General features: G+C 22.1%; 1 protein-coding gene across 7 annotated transcripts in view; it reads right to left on the reverse strand.

Moving 5' to 3' along the window:
- LOC145286001 (uncharacterized) overlaps positions 1–24,540 on the reverse strand; it is a 273,253-nt gene that overhangs the window by 79,611 nt on the left and 169,102 nt on the right. For all 7 annotated transcript variants that reach the window (XM_080134598.1, XM_080134595.1, XM_080134594.1 and 4 more), the window contains exon 8: positions 4,782–4,906. In XM_080134598.1, the coding sequence (XP_079990724.1) occupies positions 4,782–4,906 (125 nt within the window). The remainder of the gene's footprint in view (positions 1–4,781; positions 4,907–24,540) is intronic.

The following is a 24,540-nucleotide window of genomic DNA, read 5'->3' on the forward strand; positions in this document are numbered from 1 at the left end:
TATATATATATATATATATATATATATATATATATATATATATATATATATATATATATATATATATATATATATATATATATATATAATATATTCAACACACAACATTGTCTACCATAATGTTTGGCAAACTGTGCCGGCCTGAAAAGTCATCTTTTGGCCGATGGATGTGGTTTGGGTGTCACTGACGATTAATCAGAAAACTATAATTAGGTTGGTGGAGAGCATTGGTATTGCTAACGTCAATAAAAACAAAGCAATTGTCATATATATATGTATATAAATTAAACCTTCAGTTTTTGTGTTCTGCAATTTTTGCCGTTTATTTCGTTTGGTTATATTATGGCAATACTAATCTGAACTAAGATAACATGTCATATAGACCATAATATCTCAAATCTGACATATTTTTTCTTTTGTTAATACAACACGAGAATGTGGGGAGATATTGTCAATTTTGTACAGTCTCTTATTCTGCACAGGGAACTTCTCTCAAACTAAGTTCTCCCGGTTTGTATTTTTACAATATTGATAAACTGAAACTTCAAGAATTTGAGGCAAAAAGTTCTCCAAAATTCTCTGTGATATCAGAAATCGCAGTAAGGAATTTATTGCCGTTCTCAACAACTTAAGCGTTCTCCCAACTTCTCATCCTTAAAAACAAGTATTGAAATAAATTAAATGTTGAAGATTACTTGAGGTTTGTCATATTGATAATGGAGCCCATGATAGAATTGCTAGCTAAAAGACTCCGTATGAGTCATTAAGGTCAGTTCATAATCATGCTTTATATAATGATGGAAACTTGTGTTCAAATAATTTTGAATTGATTTGTAATTAATTTGAAATTTTTTATGAATAAATTTGAAATTAATCATGAATTTACGGAATCTATAATTACTTTATGAGTAAATCTATAATTCAATAATTGCAATACATGGCAGTTTGTTGTACAAAGAAAATAAATGTCTATATAAGATATTTTAAGCATTGGGATCGCTTCCTGATTACTTGTTCTAAAATGGGTCACCATATTTGGAAGGTTGAGAACTACTGCTGTAAAAGAACAAACACAAAAACGGTTTGAAATAGAATTCCTTTTTCAAGGAAGAGTGCAATTTATAAGAATTTTGTTTGGAGGGAGGGGGTGAGAAAATTTAATTTGTATTTTTAAAAGAATTGTCTCTTAAGTAAAGACCTTCTTTTATGTATGTTTTTTGTAGGTTTTATTTTTTTTTTATTTCTGTGTTGATTATTTCTTTGTATTGGAATACAAAAGCAACAGTCTTTTATTCCTTCAATAAAAATTCAACTTAACTTACTTTCTTCGTCTAAATTTTCTCCTTTTTATTTTGCCTTTGTCTTTTCCCCTGGTTTTATTATTACTAGTGTTGGGACGATTCCTAATTTTTATACGATTCCAATTCCGATTCCGATTCCAGGAAAATATTGATTAACGATTCCGATACCAAGTATGATTCCAACTCCGATTCCTAGGGAATTATTGTTTTGAAATATACCAGGTAGTTTTATACTTATGGTCGGTAGTTCCCAAATATGTTCCCTAACTTTGGAAGAGATATTTTATGTCTACACCGTCGTGTTTTGGTTTAAATAAAATTATTATATAGTAAACTAAACGGAAAAATTAGCAAAATTTATTTTAGAGAAAATTTATTTTACTTAATTGGAATACAAAACAAAAACAAATAAAATAGAATTTATCCTTCAGAGCAAAAACATATAAAATAGAATTTATATAACAGAACAAAAACAAGAAAATTAGAGAATAAATTAACACGATTCATTATTTTGCTCCTCATAATTTACAGATTTAATGAATTAAATAAAAAAAATAATGTGCGTAATGAAAAAAACAATATACCATGTGACATGGCGCTGTAGATACAAAATAACCCTTCCAAAGTTAACGACCATATTTGAGAAATACCATTAATCGAAAGTTTTTGTGTTTTATACCAAAAGGTAGGTATAGCGAAAAGTTACAAGTAAAGGAATTTCAAAAACGATTTTTTGTTTGGCTATTGATAGTTGTATTTGTGACGGCAGTTCTTCAGACCTCCATAATTCACAAAGAGTAGTTAACACCTATTATTTTTTCTTACTTTTTCATTACTTTTACACGTTGTTTCTAACGTAAAGAATAAGTTTAGCCAGACTAATTTTGAAATAGGGTATATCAAAGGAACACATATAAAAATGATTCCACTATAAAAACAAATGAAATACTAGATAAAATTGAGCAAAAATAGTTACCAAAATTACAGAAAAAGATAAAACAAAACAAAAAATGGTGAAGTTTGTTGAGTGAAATGAATTATTGAAAGAAAATTAATTGAACTAATAGAAATGTTAAACAAAAAAATGTCACGTTTCAATATTTTTTTAATAATTAAATTCTCAGTGTTGTCGAAATTAAAAATTAAGTGATTTTTTTTAATTAGACTTATTTCAAAGCTTGTTACCTTGAAAAATACATTTTAAACCCTGTTTTTTTTATAAATAAATTGAAAAAAAATATGCAATTAAAAAAATTTAATTGATAATTGAAACTTTAAAAACATTAAACATTGAAAAATTACTTATCTCACAAATTAACGTCCAATAAAGTAGATCCAGTCTTCATACAGAGATTCGGTTATAATAAATATATCTTTCCCAAACTTAAAAATTAAATCATTTTTTTTTTTTTTTTTTTTTTTTTTTGGAGAGAGAGTGCTTTAAAATCGCCGGGAAATGCCGCCTAAAATTTTAAAGAAGTAAATTTTAGGAGTTTAGTGCCTTTCAAAGACGGTTATCATAATTTATTATCATCCTTTAATTTCCTTTTTTCCTCCCCCACACCTTTCCACGTGGTTCAGTAGTTAACCAGTGCTCCTGTTGCTGTCAGTCAGCTATCTTTAGCTAAGTTTTAATTTCTAGTTAAAAGAATTTTTCATGAATAGAATCAGCATTTTTAAAAATTATTTTTTTAGTTGTATATATTGTATTTACTCTTTGAAGATAAGGAAGGTTAAAAAAATTGGTGACTTAGGCAAAAAAAAAGACACTGCGATTTCGACCCTCACTAATAAAACTGCTCTGAGTGACTAGTTGGTAATGTTTTGTTCCTTTTCTTTTTTATTTTGCTCCTCCAATTCATTTGGATGCTTCATAGTTAAATGTTTTAACATGTTGGTTGTGGTCATGTTAGATGGTTTTGTTCCTCGCGATATTTTAATTTGACAGACTTTGCAAATGGCTTTCAACTCATGATCTTCATCAACTTCAAAAACTTTCCATGCAAGACTTTTTTTGGACTTTGAGGCCATATTAGAAAATTCAGTTTATCTGTAAACAAATAATTTACTATTAAATTTTGTTTTAAAGCTAGTCACTTATTTGGATAATTAATTGAAAATAATCTGCTAAAAAAGATAAAAAGAAAAAATATAAAGGGATAAAGCGGTAAATTGTACCAACCAGTAGTTAACAAAAAAAAACTTATAGAATTTAATTTTTGAAACCAATGTATAAAAGTTTACATAATGAAATGCAAATATGCATTTTCTTTTTTTTTTTTTTGGTTGACTGTGTTCAATTCACACATGGTTGATGCGGTTCAATATTGCTAAACTATAAGTCTTAAGTAAAATTCTATTTATAAATACTTTTTAAAATGAAATTATTTAATTAATCGTAAATATTATTTAGACATAAAAATTAATTGATTACAACACCTTTTAAAAAATATATATTAATTTCTTTTTGTTCGGCAAAAAACTGCGTCAAACACTTTTTTTTTTAATTTTCAATTTAAAATTCTAGAAAAAAGATTATATTATTCTGCTTTTAATATAATCAAATTCAGGGTTTTATCTTTCTGGAGAAAAAAATTTTAAAAATTGATTTTATTTCAATGAAATTTTAAAAAAGACAACTTGACTGAATTGAATTAATTACCCTTAAATTAACGAAGGGGTTATTTAATAACTTTAGGGTTGGAAGTGATAGGTATGGGGTTGGTTTTTTTGAAACTTCAAAAGAAGCCGACTGTCAAAATTTTGCGAAATAATACAACGTGATCAATTTCATTTTAGAGATATTTCTTTCAAAAGCCTTCTTTTAAAAAAAGAAAAAAAAGTATATTGTTCTATTAAACCTTTTACTGTTTAAATAATTTGACTTTGCTCGTTTTAAGAAAATATAAGTTGAAAAAGCATTTTCATTCACTATTAGATTTGTCAGTAAAAAAAAAGTCGCCAAAAAGATAAGCGTTTTTTTATTTATTTTTACTCGCAATGTAGAGCACTGCATACTTCTTTTCAAGTTAACTCTTTTGTAGTTTTGATTACAATAGATCTGAATGAATGAACCTTGTAAGGGAGGGGGCACTAAGCATTGCCCTGTTAATAATGAATTTCTTTGGTTTCTTTTTATAACATGCTAAATTTCTCTCTTGCAGTTAGAAATATCAGGAAATTTTTTTCTTTTTTTCAACATCAGACTAAAAGAATCGTAATGAAGGAATCGGAAAATTAAGGTATTTTTTAACGATGCGATTCCAATTCCGATACCACCCAAAATACGCGATTCTTACAATTAACGATTCCGATTCCGATTAATCGTCCCACCACTAATTATTACCCTGAGATTTTGATGAAAAAAATCAATTTCTCCTTAACATTTGGTTTTATAAGAAATGTCTGAATATTTGGTGGTGAATAAAAATTTGTTCTTAAATGCAAAAAGTAAAAGATTATAAAAAGAAATAGAAAAACCTGATGAAGTCGTGCACATAAATTTGAAGCTGTAATTTCATTAGTCACAAGTTTCAAGAAAATCATGTTTGTTTGAATTTCTTCATCACGGATTTTAACAATTCCAGAAGAAGCACGTTTAATTGCTGAAATTAAAAAAAAAAACTCTAAAGACAACCAATCCAAGCAAATATTTTGCCTATTAGCATAAAAAATAATACGAGAAATATGAAATATAATTATTTAAATTTTATATTTAAAGGTACTCAAAGATAATTGAATTAAAAAAAAAAATGAAAAAATGAAAATACAATTTGAAAATATTTTTAACATAGGAAAGCAATTAAATAGCATTAAACAAAAATATTTTATATTGAAAATACAACAATATTAGGTGAAATAAGATTGGGAATTCTTCAATTCCCTCAAATTCAAATGTATGTAAATAAGAAAAAAGGTTGTATTAATATATTTCTGTTAAACATTGTTTTGTGTGGTTTAGCAAATTCAATATAAATTCTCTGGATGCTGATTAGTTAATCAACAGATCACATGGAATATTCCTTATTAAGTATGTTCACACACATCTGTGAGTCATAAAAATTGAATAGGTCATAATAAACAGTAAAAAATAGTTAATTAAAACCTTTTGGGGTTCTTTCCAAAAGAATTTGAGTCACTCAGTTCATTGATGAAATTTGATTTTATGATTTACATTTAAATTTCAATTTACATGGCTGAAAAAGTGTTTGGAAAATTTGACAGAGAACAACCATAAAATATTGTTTAGAGCATGGAGAGAAGGAAAAAGACAAAGCAGGTTTTTGCTGTTGATCAGTGACGATGGAAAAGTTGTAACAATTCTAATATGGCATCGAGAGGCTCCACCAGAGACGTGCATGGTCCAGACTCCATTCACGAAATGGTAATACAGCAGTTTCAGTACTTTGCACTTACTGATAGGACACCCCACTTGGTTTGTGTCTGTGATAACACCAGCTCAGTTCAAAACATTTACTTCCAGCACCCTTATTACTCACGTTGAAACAGGAGTAGAAATAAAAAGAAAGTAAACTCAGAAGGTCTCCTTCTGTTACCACTCATACAGAACTACTGTCTAGGAAGACAGCACTTTCTACTAGAAACATCCCTCATTGGAGATGAGGACTGAAGGACAAAATAAGGAGAGCAAAAGTTACATGGCTGCTGAAGAAGCATCCATAGATACCTTTTCTACTCTCCATTAGTCTTGTTTCTCAGGTGGGGAATAAAAGCAAACTAAGTATTATATTTATATAAAGTTTTCAAAGATATTTTGTGAAAAATTGAAGATATTCTGTCATCTCATTATTGCTGACTAGAAATTAGTTTGACGTGAAAAAGGATGTTTCAATTTTTGTGTGTATTCTGTTGGGATTCTATTTAAAATAATATGGTTTTATTTTTTACTGCTATCGAAAATGGAACATTAAACTCTAGGCAATATGAAATAAAACTATGTTTTTTGACAAAAGTTTTAAAATTTATTTTTTTAATAACCATATTTCATTATGAATTAAAACACTCAGTGAAAATAGTTTGTACGATTATTTTTTAAACAGATTCATTTTTTTTTCTTAAAAGACACTCAAAGTACTCTAAACAAACGATCTTTTTATCCAGTTTCAAATGGTTGCCTTTGGGTCATCATTTGATTGGTTAATCTGAGTCATGTGACAGTTTTAAAATGTAAATATTCGACTATGATTATTTCTTTAGATTAAAATCAACAACTTATTTTTGATCACCATGAAAATATTTTTCATTTTTAGAAAAGTCGTGTCTATGCATTAAATTGTTTTACTCCTTTCCATGTAAGCTCGTTATAATGTGGACAATTTTAAATATAGTTTTAGATATAGATTTTATGTTGATGTAATGATTTTCTAAGAGAATTTGTTGACTGATTGAATCAATTTGGATAGTAAACATTCTTCTGTAGATTCGATGACAATTTTAATTTATTTTGTTGTTCCTAGATATTTGCTGAAGACTAAGTAACTGTTAGCAAAAACGGGACTTGTACAGTTTAATGAAGACATTAAAAAAATGAACATATTGAAAAAAATGTTTAAATTGCATATATCCGTTTTAGACTGAAGATCTCCGAAAAATAATTTCATTTAATTTGATTGAGTAGTTTTTTTTTGTTTTTTTTTTACAGTGGAAAAAAGACGCTTTTATGAGAGCGCGTTGAAGTCAGCCATTATGGAATTTGTTGAACACGCCATGGGGAGATAATTAAATGTAAAGCACTGGTCCCTCCCCCATCTTTATTACTAGCTTTTCTTCCTAAAAATCGAACCTTTTGCTTGGTATCATAACAAATTGTTTTTTTGCTATAAAATAAATACTACTTGATAAAATTAAGTGAAAATTTTTTGGAGAATTTCCTTCCATAACGGATACGCACAATATAACCTTTTTTTGATATTTTCATTTTTTAATGTCTTGATTAAACTGTACAAGTACCGCAAAAACTTTTGGTGCTTATTTAAAATTACATTTATTTTGAAAAACTAATATCCAGAAAATGCAGAAAAATCTTTATGGTGTAAGTACCCGTCACGAAACGAAGATATATTCCAAAAGTCATGTAAATCGATCAAGTATTTTTTTTTATTTAAGAAAATCAAATTTTATGACGTGCTAGTTTATTTGAGCAGCCAGTCGCCATATTTATTTAGGATGTATTTAAATTCAAGGGTGATTAACTCACAAGAGTGAACAACTTGATTCCATTTGATGAGATTTATCTATTTTTCTATAAGTAAGAGATCATCATTAGCTGCCAAAAATACTTAATCGCTGCTAAAAATTGTAAAATTTTTATTTTCTTCAATAAAAAGAAAATACTTGATAAATTTACTTGATTTTTAGAATGTGACATAATTGTTCCATGATAAGTATGTACAACATAAATATTTTTCTGTATTTTTTTTTTTTTTTTACATAAGTGTAATTCTAAGTAAACAGCAAACTTTTTTCAACTTTTGCAATTTGCCTTAAATGATTTTGAATGAACAAAAATTTCTGTTGATTTATCTGTCATATCATTGTTATCAATGAATTTTCCTTTTGCAATGAAATTTTGCCGATGAAAGCATTTATGGGCAAAAAAACAAAACATTAGTAAGAAAATTTTTGACATCTGAAAATATATATATAACCCATAATATTTTCATGCCTGTATTAATATAATCATTATGACTTAAAGAAAAATTAATTTCTCAAATTAACGATATTATCATTTCTTCTCTTCTATTTATCTATATAAATAAAATGAACTCATTTTTCCCCGGTGAGTTTGACCTTAATAGAATTAAAAATCACAACATTACATTCAAATCTAATGTCCCCACACTTCAGCACAGGATCTGAGGTGTGCTATAGGCCTACTACCCTTACAGTTCCTCGACCATTTAACACCGCTGCAGATACGTCCACAGGGGAATATAGGAGGAACACCAGTTCTTAGTTGCTTAAAAAATATGGATTGGCATTTTTCTGTCGGGTGAAACACGACTTTACATTCCAGTTATTCTGTGGGTTACTTATGCCATTTTATAAATTTCTTTTTTCCCCTTTTTTTTCTCACTTTATATTTTTTCTCTTTTTGTAGGGGGGGGGGGGTTGCGATTCGAAGAATTACTTAAACGAAACGAACTAACATTGGATTCCAGTTATTACAAGAAACTTTAACAGTCAGCTGCCAGCGTTCTCCCAATCTTGCACTAGGTGTATCAGAATTTTTGACACCCCTAACACAAGACTGCGAATAAAATATAAAAAACTCGTAATTTCTCTTTTAAAAGTGAGTTATTTATTTTCTTTATAAATTATACTTACAAAATAAACTATTAAAGTTGTTTTAAAAGTAATAGAAATATTTTTTTTTATTTTTTAAAAAACAGTAATGAATTTTACAAACTCAATATTTTTTAATTTTTAAACTTTAAAAATCTATCAAAATTTTTCTATTGATTCTATTTTTACGATATTTTAAGGGTCAATGTGAAATTTTATGCTCTTTCCAATAAACCGAATATAATATTTTAGACAAACGTTTTTTTTTAATTCACGCCCCCCCTCCATTTTAAAGTGTCTATTAAAAAGTAAATAATTAATTTACTCACCAAAGTTTTATATATCACAAATTGAAGAGAAAAGGTCAATAAATAATATATTCAAATTTAAAACAAAAAAAAGTAGTGTTTTTTTAGAAATTTACCTGTAAAGTTCGAAGTTTAAAACCTTTTTTTTTAAACCATTTATTTATTAATTTATTTATTGCGGAGTATTATTTATTAATTTATTTATTGCGGACTATTATTTATTAATTTATTTATTGCGGACTATTATTTATTAATTTATTTATTGCAGACTATTATTTATTAATTTATTTATTTATACATTGTCAACTATTATTTATGAATTGTGGACTATTATTAATTAATTTATTTATTGTGGACTATTATTGATTAATTTATTTATTGCGGACTATTATTTATTGATTTATTTATTGCGGACTATTATTTATTAATTTATTTATTGCGGACTATTATTTATTAATTTATTTATAGCGGACTATTATTTATTAATTTATTTATTGCGAAGTATACTTTATTAATTTATTTATTGCGGACTATTATTTATTACTTTATTTATTGCAGACTATTATTTATTAATTTATTTATTTATCAATTGTCAACTATTATTTATGAATTGTGGACTATTATTTATTAATTTATTTATTGCGGACTATTATTTATTAATTTATTTATTGCGGACTATTATTTATTAATTTATTTTTTGCGGACTATTATTTATTATTTATTTATTGCGGAGTATCATTTATTAATTTATTTATTGTGGACTATTATATATAAATTTATTTACTGCGGACTATTATTTATTAATTTATTTATTGCGGACGATTATAAATTAATTCATTTATTACTGACTATTATTAATTAATTTACTTATTGCGGACTATTATTTATTAATTTATTTATTGCGGACTATTATTTATTAATTTATTTATTGCGGACTATTATTAATTAATTTATTTATTGCGGACTATTATTTATTAATTTATTTATTGCGGACTATTATCAATTAATTTATTTATTGCAGACTATTATTTATTAATTTATTTATTGCGGACTATTATTTATTAATTTATTTAGTGCGGACTATTATTAATTAATTCATTTATTGCGGACTATTATTTATTAATTTATTTATTGCAGACTATTATTAATTAATTTATTTATTGTGGACTATTATTAATTAATTTATTTATTCCAGACTATTATAAATTAATTTATTTATTATGGACAATTATTTATTTATTTATTTATTGCGGACTATTATTTATTAATTTATTTATTGCGGACTATCATTTATTAATTGTGGACTATTATTAATTAATTTATTTATTGTCGAGTATTATGTATTAATTGCAAACTATTATTTATGAATTGTGGACTATAATTTATGAATTGTGGACTATTATTAATTAATTTATTTATGGTGGATTATTATTGATTTATTAATTTATTGCGGACAATTATTTATTTATTATTTATATCGGACTGTTATTTATAAATTTATTTATTGCGGACAATTATTTATTAATTTATTTATTGCGGACTATTATACATTAATTACTTTATTGCGGACTATTATTTATTAATTTATTTATTGCGGACTATTATTTATTAATTGTGGACTATTATTAATAATTTTATTTATTGCGAAGTATTATTTATTAATTTATTTATTACGGATTATTATTTATTAATTTATTTATTGCAGACTATTATTTATTAATGTATTTATTGCGGACTATTATTTATTCATTAATTTACTGTGGAGTATTATTTATTAATTTATTTATTGCGGACTATTATTTATTGATTTATTTATTGTGGACTATTATTTATTAATTTATTTATTGCGGACTATTATTTATTAATTTATTTATTGCAGACTATTATTTATTAATTTATTTATTGCGGACTATTATTTATTGATTTATTTATTGTGGACTATTATTTATTGATTAATTTATTGCGGACTATTATTTATTAATTTATTTATTGCGGACTATTTTTTATTAATTTATTTATTGCGGACTATTATTTATTAATTTATTTATTGCGGACTATTATTTATTGATTTATTTATTGCGGACAATTATTTATTGATTTATTTATTGCGGACTATTATTTATTAATTTATTTATTGCAGAGTATTATTTATTAATTAATTTATTGCAGACTATTATTTATTAATTCATTTCGGACTATAATTTATTAATTTACTTATTGCGGAGTATTACTTATTAATTTATTTATTGCGGAGTATTATTTATTAATTTATTTATTGAGCACTATTATTTATTAATTTACTTATTGCGGACTATTATTTATTAATTTACTTATTGCGGACTATTATTTATTAATTTATTTATTGCGGAGTATTATTTATTAATTTATTTATTGCGGACTATTATTTATTAATTTACTTATTGCGGACTATTATTGATTAATTTATTTATTGCAGAGTATTATTTATTAATTTATTTATTGGGGACTATTATTTATTCATTCATTTCGGACTATTATTTATTAATTTACTTATTGCGGACTAATATTTATTAATTTACTTATTGCGGACTATTATTTATTATTTTACTTATTGCGGACTATTATTTATTAATTAATTTATTGCAGAGTATTATTTATTAATTAATTTATTGCGGACTATTATTTATTTATTCACTTCGGACAATTATTTATTAATTTACTTATTGCGGATTATTATTGATTAATTTATTAATTGCAGAGTATTATTTATTACTTTATTTATCGCGGAGTATTATTTCTTTATTCATTTCGGACTATTATTTATTAATTTACTTATTGCGGACTATTATTTATAAATTTATTTATTGCAGAGTATTATTTATTAATTTATTTATTGCGGACTATTATTTATTTATTCATTTCGGACTATTATTTATTAATTTACTTATGGCGGACTATTATTTATTAATTTATTAATTGCAGAGTATTATTTATTTATTTATTTATTGCAGAGTATTATTTATTAATTTATTTATTGCGGACTATTATTTATTAATTTACTTATTGCGGACTATTATTTATTTATTTTTTTTATTGCAGAGTATTATTTATTAATTTATTTATTGCGGACTATTATTTATTTATTCATTTCGGACTATTATTTATTAATTTACTTATTGCGGACTATTATTTAATAATTTACTTATTGCGGAGTATTATTTATAAATTTATTTATTGCGGACTATTATTTATTTATTCATTTCGGACTATTATTTATTAATTTACTAATTGCGGACTATTATTTAAGTATTTATTTATTGCAGAGTATTATTTATTTATTTATTTATTGCGGACTATTATTTATTAATTCATTTCGGACTATTATTTATTAATTTACTTATTGCGGACTATTATCTATTAATTTACTTATTGCGGACTCATATTTATTAATATATTTATTGCAGAGTATTATTTATTAATTTATTTATTGCCGACTATTATTTATTAATTTATTTATTGTGGACTATTATTTATTGATTTATTTATTGCGGACTATTATTTATTAATTTATTTATTGCGGACTATTATTTATTAATTTATTTATTGCAGAGTATTATTAATTAATTTATTTATTGCAGACTATTATTTATTAAATTATTTATTGCGGAGTATTATTTATTAATTTATTTATTGTGGACAATTATTTATGTATTTATTTATTGCGGAGTATTATTTATTAACTTATTTATTGCGGACTATTATTTATTAATTTGTTTATTGCGGAGTATTATTTATTAATTTATTTATTGCGGACTATTATTTATTAATTTATTTATTGTGGACTATTGTTTATTGATTTATTTATTGCGGACTATTATTTATTGATTTATTTATTGCGGGCTATTATTTATTAATTTATTTATTGCGGACTATTATTTATTAATTTATTTGCGGACTATTATTTATTAATTTATTTATTGCGGACTATTATTTATTAATTTATTTATTGCGGACTATTATTTATTAATTTATTTATTGCGGACTATTATTTATTAATTTATTTATTGCGGACTATTACTTATTAATTTATTTATTGCGGACTATTATTTATTAATTTACTTATTGCGGACTATTATTTATTAATTTACTTATTGCAGACTATTATTTATGAATTTACTTATTGCGGACTATTATTTATCAATTTACTTATTGCGGACTATTATTTATTAATTTATTTACTGTGGACTATTATTTATTAATTTACTTATTGCGGACTATTATGTATCAATTTACTTATTGCGGACTATTATTTATTAATTTATTTATTGCGGAGTATTATAAATTAATTGATTTATTGCGGACTATTATTTATTAATTTATTTATTGCCGAGTATTATTTATTAATTTACTTATTGCGGACTATTATTTATCGAATTTACTTATTGCGGACTATTATTTATTAATTTATTTATTGCGGAGTATTATTAATTAATTTATTTATTGCAGAGTATAAATTATTGATTTATTTATTGCGGAGTATTATTTATTAATTTATTATTGCGGACTATTATTTATTAATTTATTTATTGCGGAGTATTATTAATTAATGGATTTATTGCGGACTATTATTTATTAATTTATTTCTTGCGGACTATTATTTATTGATTATTTATTAAGGACTATTATTTATTAATTTATTTATTGCGGAGTATTATTTATTTATTTACTTATTGCGGACTCATATTTATTAATTTATGTATGGCGGACTATTATTTAATAATTTATTTATTGCAGACTATTATTTATTAATTTATTTATTGCGGACTATTATTTATTGATGTATTTATTGCGGATAATTATTTATTAATGTATTTATTGCGGACTATTATTTATCAATTCATTTATTGCGGACTATAATTTATTAATTTATTTATTGCGGACTATTATTTATAATTTTGTTTATTGCGGAGTATTATTTATTTATTCATTTATTGCAGACTATTATTTATTAATTTATTTATTGCGGAGTATTATTTATTAACTTATTTATTGCAGAATATTATTTATTAATTTGTTTATTGCAGACTCTTTTTAATTAATTTATTTATTGTAGACTATTATTTATTTATTTACTTATTGCGGACTATTATTTATTACTTTATTTATTGCGGAGTATTATTTATTAATTTTCTTATTGCGGACGAATATGTAATGATTTCTTTATTGCAGAGTATTATTTACTAGTTTATTTATTGCGGACTATTATTTATTAATTCATTTCGGAGTATTATTTATTAATTTATTTATTGTGGACCATTATTTATTAATTTATTTATTGCGGACCATTATTTTTTTATTTATTGATTGCGGACTATTATTTATTAATTTATTTATTGCGGACTATTATTTATTAATTTATTTATTGCGGACTATTATTTTTTTATTTATTTATTGCGGACTATTATTTATTAATTTATTTATTGCGGACTATTATTTTTTTATTTATTTATTGCAGAGTATTATTTATTAATTTATTTATTGCGGAGTATTATTTATTAATTTATTTATTGCAGAGTATTATTAATTAATGTATTTATTGCAGACTATTATTTATTAAATTATTTATTGCGGACTATTATTTATTAATTTATTTATTGCGGACTATTATTTATTAATTTATTTATTGCGGACTATTATTTATTAATTTATTTATTGCGGACTATTATTTATCAATTTATTTATTGCAGACTATTATTGATTAATTTACTTATTGCGGACTATTATTTATTAATTTACTTATTGCGGACTATTATTTATACATTTATTCAATGCGGACTATTATTTATTAATTTATTTATTACTGAGTATTATTTATTAATTTATTTATTGCGGACTGTTATTTATTAATTTATTTAGTAGAGACTATTATTTCATTATTTATTTATTAATTGTGGACTATTATTTGTTAATTTATTTATTGCGGACTATTATTTATTAATTTATTTATTGCGGATTATTATTTATTAATTTATTTATTGGGGACTATTATGTATGAATTTATTTATTGCGGAGTATTATTTATTTATGTATTAATTGCGGACTACTATTTGTTTATTTATCAATTGCGGACTATTATTTATTAATTTGTTTATTGCGGAGTATAATTCATTAATTGATTTATTGCGGAGTATTATTTATTAATTTATTCATTGCGAACTATTATTTATTAATTTATTTATTGCGGAGTATTATTTATCAATTTATTTATTTCGGAGTATTATTTATTAATTTATTTATTGCAGACTGTTATTAATTTATTTATTTATTGCGGAGTATTATTTATTAATTTATTTATTGCAGAGTATTATTTTTTGATTTATTTATTGCGGACTATTATTTATTATTTATTTATTGCGGAGTATTATTTATTAATTTATTTATTGCGGAGTATTATTTATGAATTTTTTTATTGAGGACTATTATTTATTGATTTATTTATTGGGGACTATTATTTATTAATTAATTTATTGCGGACTATTATTTATTAATTTATTTATTGCGGACTATTATTTATTAATTTATTTATTGCGGACTATTATTTATCAATTTATTTATTGCGGACTATTATTTATTAATTTATTTATTTCGGACTATTATTTATTAATTTACTTATTGCTGACTATTATTTATTAATTTATTTATTGCGGAGTATTATTTATGAATTTATTTATTGCGGACTATTATTTATTTATTCATTTCGGACTATTATTTATAAATTTATTTTTTGCGGACTATTATTTATTAATTTATTAATTGCGGACTATTATTTTTAAATTTATTTATTGCAGAGTATTATTTATTAATTTATTTATTGCGGAGTATGTTTTATTAATTTATTTATTGCAGAGTATTATTAATTAATGTATTTATTGCAGACTATTATTTATTAAATTATTTATTGCGGACTATTATTTATTAATTTATTTATTGCGGACTATTATTTATTAATTTATTTATTGCGGACTATTATTTATTAATTTATTTATTGCGGACTATTATTTATTAATTTATTTATTGCGGACTATTATTTATTAATTTATTTATTGCGGACTATTATTTATTAATTTATATATCGCAGAGTATTATTTATCAATTTATGTATTGCAGACTATTATTTATTAATTTACCTATTGCGAACTATTATTTATTAATTTGCTTATTGCGGACTATTATTTATCAATTTACTTATTGCGGACTATTATTTATCGAATTTACTTATTGCGGACTATTATTTATTAATTTATTTATTGCGGAGTATTATTTATTAATTTATTTATTGCAGAGTATTATTTATTGATTTATTTATTGCGGAGTATTATTTATTAATTTATTTATTGCGGACTATTATTTATTAATTTATTTATTGCGGAGTATTATTAATTAATTTATTTATTGCGGACTATTATTTATTAATTTATTTATTGCGGACTATTATTTATTAATTTACTTGTTGCGGACTATTATTGTTTAATTTAGTTATTGCGGAGTATTATTTATTAATTTACTTATTGCGGACTATTATTTATTACTTTACGTATTGCGGAGTATTATTTATTAATTTATTTATTGCGGACTATTATTTATTAATTTTTTTATTGCAGAGTATTATTTATTAATTTACTTATTGCGGACTATTATTTATTATTTATTTATTGCGGAGTATTATTTATTAATTTACTTATTGCAGACTATTATTTATAAATTTATTTATTGCGGAGTATTATTTAATAATTAATTTATTGCAGAGTATTATTTATTAAGTTATTTATTGAGGATTATTATTTATTAATTTACATCTTGCGGACTATTATTTATTAATTTACTTATTGCGGACTATTATTTATTAATTTACTTATTGCGGAGTATTATTTATTAATTTACTTATTGCGGACTGTTATGTATTAATTTACTTATTGCAGAGTATTATTTATTAATTTATTTATTGCAGAGTATTATTTATTAATTTACTTATTGCGGAGTATTATTTATTAATTTATTTATTATGGACTATTACTTATTAATTTACTTATTGCGGAGTATTATTTATTAATTTGTTTATTGCGGAGTATGATTTATTAATTTATTTATTAAGGACTATTAATTATAATTTTACTTATTGTGGGCTATTATTTATTAATTTACTTATTGCGGACTATTATTTATTAATTTACTTATTGCGGACTATTATTTATTAATTAATTTATTGCGGAGTATTATTTAATTATTTATTTATTGCGGACTATTATTTATTAATTTACTTATTGCGGACTATTATTAATTAATTTACTTATTGCGGACTATTATTTATTAATTTACTTATTGCGGACTATTATTTATTAATTTACTTATTGCGGACTATTATTTATTAATTTACTTATTGCAGAGTATTATTTATTAATTGATTTATTGCGGCGTATTATTTATTAATTTATTTATTGAGGACGATTATTTATTAATTAAATTATTGCGGACTATTATTTATTAATTTACTTATTGCGGACTATTATTTATGAATTTACTTATTGCGGAGTATTATTTATTAATTTATTTATTGCGGACTATTATTTATTAATTTACTTATTGCGGACTAATATTTATTAATTTATTTATTGCAGAGTATTATTTCATTATTTATTTATGGCGGACTATTATTTATTTATTCATTTAGGACTATTATTTATTAATTTACTTATTGCGGACTATTATTTATTAATTTATTTATTGCAGAGTATTATTTATTTATTTATTTATTGCGCACTATTTTGTATTGATTCATTTCAGACTATTATTTATTAATTTACTTATTGCGGACTATTAGGTAGTAATTTACTTATTACGGGCTATTATTTATTAATTTACTTATTGCGGAGTATTATTTATTAATTTATTTATTGCGGACTATTATTTATTAATTTACTTATTGCGGAGTATTATTTATTAATTTGTTTATTGCGGAGTATGATTTATTAATTTATTTATTAAGGACTATTATTTATTAATTTACTTATTTAGGACTATTATTTACCGAATTTACTTATTGCGGACTATTATTTATTAATTTATTTATTGCGGAGTATTATTTAATTATTTATTTATTGCGGACTATTATTTATTAATTTACTTTTTGCCGAGTATTATTTATTAATTGATTTATTGCAGAGTATTATTTATTAATTTATTTATTGAGGACGATTATTTATTAATTTAATTATTGCGGAGTATTATTTATTAATTTACTTATTGCGGACTATTATTTATTAATTTACTTATTGCGGACTATTATTTATTAATGTATTTATTGCAGAGTATTATTTAATTATTTATTTATTTCGGACTATTATTTATTTATTCATTTAGGACTATTATTAATTAATTTACTTATTGTGGACTATTATTGATGAATTTAGTTATTGCAGAGTATTATTTATTAATTTATTTATTGCGGACTATTTTTTATTCATTCATTTCGGACTATTATTTATTAAGTTACTTAATGCGGACTATTATTTATTAATTTACTCATTGCGGACTATTATTTATTAATTTACTTATTGCATACTATTATTTATTTATTTATTGCAGAGTATTTTTTATTAATAAATTTATTGCGGACTATTATTTGTTTATTCATTTCGGACTATTATTTATTAATTTACTTATTGCGGACTATTATTTAATCATTTATTTATTGCAGAGTATTATTTATTAATTTATTTTTTGCGGAGTATTATTTCTGTATTCATTTCGGACTATTATTTATTAATTTACTTATAGCAGAGTATTATTTATTAATTTATGTATTGCAGAGTATTATTTATTAATTTATTTATTGAAGAGTATTATTTATTAATTTATTTATTGCGGACCATTATTTATTAATCTACTTATTGCGGACTATTATTTACTAATTTATTTATTGCGGACTATTATTTATTTATTTATTTATTGTAGAGTATTATTAATGAATTTATTTATTGCGGACAATTATTTATTGATTCATTTCGGACTATTATTTATTAATTTACTTATTGCGGACTATTATTTATTAATTTGTTTATTGCAGAGTATCATTTATTAATTTATTTATTGCGGACTATTATTTATTTATTCATTTTGGACTATTATTTAATTATTTATTTATTGCAGACTATTATTTAATTATTTATTTATTGCGGACTATTATTTTTTAATTTATATATTGCAGGGTATTATTTATTAATTTATTTTTTGCGGAGTATTATCTATTAATGTATTTATTGCAGAGTATTATTTATTTATTTATTCATCGCAGACTATTATTTATTAAATTATTTATTGCGGACTATTATTTATTAATTTATTTATTGCGGGCTATTATTTATTAATTTACTTATTGCGGACTATTATTTATTAATTTACTTATTGAGGACTATTATTAATTAATTTACTTATTGCGGACTATTATTTATTAATTTACTTATTGCGGAGTATTATTTATTAATTTACTTATTGCGGACTATTATTTATTAATTTACTTATTGCAGAGTATTATTTATTAATTGATTTATTGCGGAGTAGTATTTATTAATTTATTTATTGAGGACGATTATTTATTAATTTAATTATTGCGGACTATTATTTAATTATTTACTTATTGCGGACTATTATTTATTAATTTACTTATTGCGGACTATTATTTATTAATTTACTTAATGCGGAGTATTATTTATTAATTTACTTATTGCGGACTATTATTTATTAATTTACTTATTGCAGAGTATTATTTATTAATTGATTTATTGCGGAGTAGTATTTATTAATTTATTTATTGAGGACGATGATTTATTAATTTAATTATTGCGGACTAATATTAAATTATTTACTTATTGCGGACTATTATTTATTAATTTACTTATTGCGGACTAATATTTATTAATTTATTTATTGCAGAGTATTATTTAATTATTTATTTATTGCGGACTATTATTTATTTATTCATTTAGGACTATTATTTAGTAATTTACTTATTGCGGAGTATTATTTATTAATTTATTTATTGCAGAGTATTATTTAGTAATTTATTTATTGCGGACTATTTTTTATTCATTAATTTCGGACTATTATTTATTAATTTACTGATTGCGGACTATTATTTATTAATTTACTTATTGCGGACTACTATTTATTAATTTACTTAGTGCGGACTATTATTTATTAATTTACTTATTGCGGCCTATTATTTATTTATTTACTTATTGCGGAGTATTATTTATTAATTTATTTATTGCGGACTATTATTTATTGATTTACTTATTGCGGAGTATTATTTATTAATTTGTTTATTGCGGAGTATGATTTATTAATTTATTTATTAAGGACTATTATTTATTAATTTACTTATTGTGGACTATTATTTATTAATTTACTTGTCGCGGACTATCATTTATAAATGTATTTATTGCGGAGTATTATTTAATTATTTATTTATTGCTGACTATTATTTATTAATTTACTTATTGCGGACTATTATTAATTAATTTACTTATTGCGGACTATTATTTATTAATTTATTTATTGCGGAGTATTATTTATTAATTTACTTGTTGCGGACTATTATTTATAAATTTACGTATTGCAGAGTATTATTTATTAATTGATTTATTGCGGAGTGTAATTTATTAATTTATTTATTGAGGACGATTATTTATTAATTTAATCATTGCGGACTATTATTTATTAATTTACTTATTGCGGACTATTATTTATTAATTTACTTATTGCGGACTATTATTTATTAATTTACTTATTGCGGAGTATTATTTATTAATTTATTTATTGCGGACTATTATTTATTAATTTACTTATTGCGGACTAATATTTATTAATTTATTTATTGCAGAGTATTATTTAATTATTTATTTATCGCGGACTATTATTTATTTATTCATTTAGGACTATTATTTATCAATTTACTTATTGTGGACTATTATTTAATAATTTATTTATTGCAGAGTATTATTTATTAATTTATTTATTGCGGACTATTTTTTATTCATTCATTTCGGACTATTATTTATTAATTTACTTATTGCGGACTATTATTTATTAATTAACTCATTGCGGACTATTATTTATTAATTTACTTATTGCATACTATTATTTATTAATTTATTTCTTGCAGAGTATTTTTTATTAATTAATTTATTGCGGACTATTATTTATTTAATTATTTATTGCGGACTATTATTTATTTATTCATTTAGGACTATTATTTAGTAATTTACTTATTGCGGAGTATTATTTATTAATTTATTTATTGCAGAGTATTATTTAGTAATTTATTTATTGCGGACTATTTTTTATTCATTCATTTCGGACTATTATTTATTAATTTACTGATTGCGGACTATTATTTATTAATTTACTTATTGCGGACTACTATTTATTAATTTACTTAGTGCGGACTATTATTTATTAATTTACTTATTGCGGCCTATTATTTATTTATTTACTTATTGCGGAGTATTATTTATTAATGTATTTATTGCGGACTATTATTTATTAATTTACTTATTGCGGAGTATTATTTATTAATTTGTTTATTGCGGAGTATGATTTATTAATTTATTTATTAAGGACTATTATTTATTAATTTACTTATTGTGGACTATTATTTATTAATTTACTTGTTGCGGACTATCATTTATAAATTTATTTATTGCGGAGTATTATTTAATTATTTATTTATTGCTGACTATTATTTATTAATTTACTTATTGCGGACTATTATTTATTAATTTGTTTATTGCGGAGTATTATTTATTAATTTATTTATTGCGGACTATTATTTAATTATTTATTTATTGCGGAGTATTATTTATTAATTTACTTATTGCGGACTATTATTTATAAATTTTCTTATTGCAGAGTATTATTTATTAATTGATTTATTGCGGAGTGTAATTTATTAATTTATTTATTGAGGACGATTATTTATTAATTTAATTATTGCGGACTATTATTTATTAATTTACTTATTGCGGACTATTATTTATTAATTTACTTATTGCGGAGTATTATTTATTAATTTATTTATTGCGGACTATTATTTATTAATTTACTTATTGCGGACTAATATTTATTGATTTATTTATTGCAGAGTATTATTTAATTATTTATTTATCGCGGACTATTATTTATTTATTCATTTAGGACTATTATTTATTAATTTACTTATTGTGGACTATTATTTAATAATTTATTTATTGCAGAGTATTATTTATTAATTTATTTATTGCGGACTATTTTTTATTCATTCATTTCGGACTATTATTTATTAATTTACTTATTGCGGACTATTATTTATTAATTTACTCATTGCGGACTATTATTTATTAATTTACTTATTGCGGACTATTATTTATTAATTTACTTATTGCGGACTAATATTTATTAATTTATTTATTGCAGAGTATTATTTAATTAATTATTTATTGCGGACTATTATTTATTTATTCATTTAGGACTATTATTTAGTAATTTACTTATTGCGGAGTATTATTTATTAATTTATTTATTGCAGAGTATTATTTAGTAATTTATTTATTGCGGACTATTTTTTATTCATTCATTTCGGACTATTATTTATTAATTTACTGATTGCGGACTATCATTTATTAATTTACTTATTGCGGACTACTATTTATTAATTTACTTAGTGCGGACTATTATTTATTAATTTACTTATTGCGGCCTATTATTTATTTATTTACTTATTGCTGAGTATTATTTATTAATTTATTTATTGCGGACTATTATTTATTAATTTACTTATTGCGGAGTATTATTTATTAATTTGTTTATTGCGGAGTATGATTTATTAATTTATTTATTAAGGACTATTATTTATTAATTTACTTATTGTGGACTATTATTTATTAATTTACTTGTTGCGGACTATCATTTATAAATTTATTTATTGCGGAGTATTATTTAATTATTTATTTATTGCTGACTATTATTTATTAATTTACTTATTGCGGACTATTATTAATTAATTTACTTATTGCGGACTATTATTTATTAATTTATTTATTGCGGAGTATTATTTATTAATTTACTTATTGCGGACTATTATTTATTAATTTACTTATTGCAGAGTATTATTTATTAATTGATTTATTGCGGAGTGTAATTTATTAATTTATTTATTGAGGACGATTATTTATTAATTTAATTATTGCGGACTATTATTTATTAATTTACTTATTGCGGACTATTATTTATTAATTTACTTATTGCGGACTATTATTTATTAATTTATTTATTGCGGAGTATTATTTATTAATTTATTTATTGCGGACTATTATTTATTAATTTACTTATTGCGGACTAATATTTATTAATTTATTTATTGCAGAGTATTATTTAATTATTTATTTATCGCGGACTATTATTTATTTATTCATTTAGGACTATTATTTATTAATTTACTTATTGTGGACTAATATTTAATAATTTATTTATTGCAGAGTATTATTTATTAATTTATTTATTGCGGACTATTTTTTATTCATTCATTTCGGACTATTATTTATTAATTTACTTATTGCTGACTATTATTTATTAATTTACTCATTGCGGACTATTATTTATTAATTTACTTATTGCATACTATTATTTATTAATATATTTCTTGCAGAGTATTTTTTATTAATTAAATTATTGCGGACTATTATTTGTTTATTCATTTCGGACTATTATTAATTAATTTACTTATTGCAGACTATTATTGAATCATTTATTTATTGCAGAGTATTATTTATTACTTTATTTGTTGCGGAGTATTATTTCTTTATTCATTTCGGACTATTATTTATTAATTTACTTATTGCAGACTATTATTTATTAATTTTTTATTGCAGAGTATTATTTATTAATTTATTTATTGAAGAGTATTATTTGTTAATTTATTTATTGCGGACCATTATTTATTAATCTACTTATTGCGGACTATTATTTACTAATTTATTTATTGCGGACTATTATTTATTTATTTTTTTATTGCAGAGTATTATTAATGCATTTATTTATTGCGGACAATTATTTATTGATTCATGTCGGACTATTATTTATTAACTTACTTATTGCGGACTATTATTTATTTATTTATTTATTGCAGAGTATTATTTATTAATTTATTTATTGCGGACTATTATTTATTTATTCATTTCGGACTATTATTTAATTATTTATTTATTGCGGAATATTATTTGTTTATTTATTTATTGCGGACTATTATTTTTATAATTTATATATTGCAGGGTATTATTTATTAATTTATTTTTTGCGGAGTATTATTTATTTATTTATTTATTGCAGAGTATTATTTATTTATTTATTTATCGCAGACTATTATTTATTAAATTATTTATTGCGGACTATTATTTAGTAATTTATTTATTGCGGACTATGATTTATTAATTTACTTATTGCGGACTATTATTTATTAATTTACTTATTGCGGACTATTATTTATTAATTTATTTATTGCGGACTATTATTTATTAATTTACTTATTGCGGAGTATTATTTATTAATTTACTTAT

The sequence above is a fragment of the Euprymna scolopes genome, chromosome 10 (assembly GCF_053919585.1).
Source record: "Euprymna scolopes isolate OS-2025 chromosome 10, ASM5391958v1, whole genome shotgun sequence".
NCBI lineage: Eukaryota > Metazoa > Mollusca > Cephalopoda > Sepiida > Sepiolidae > Euprymna > Euprymna scolopes.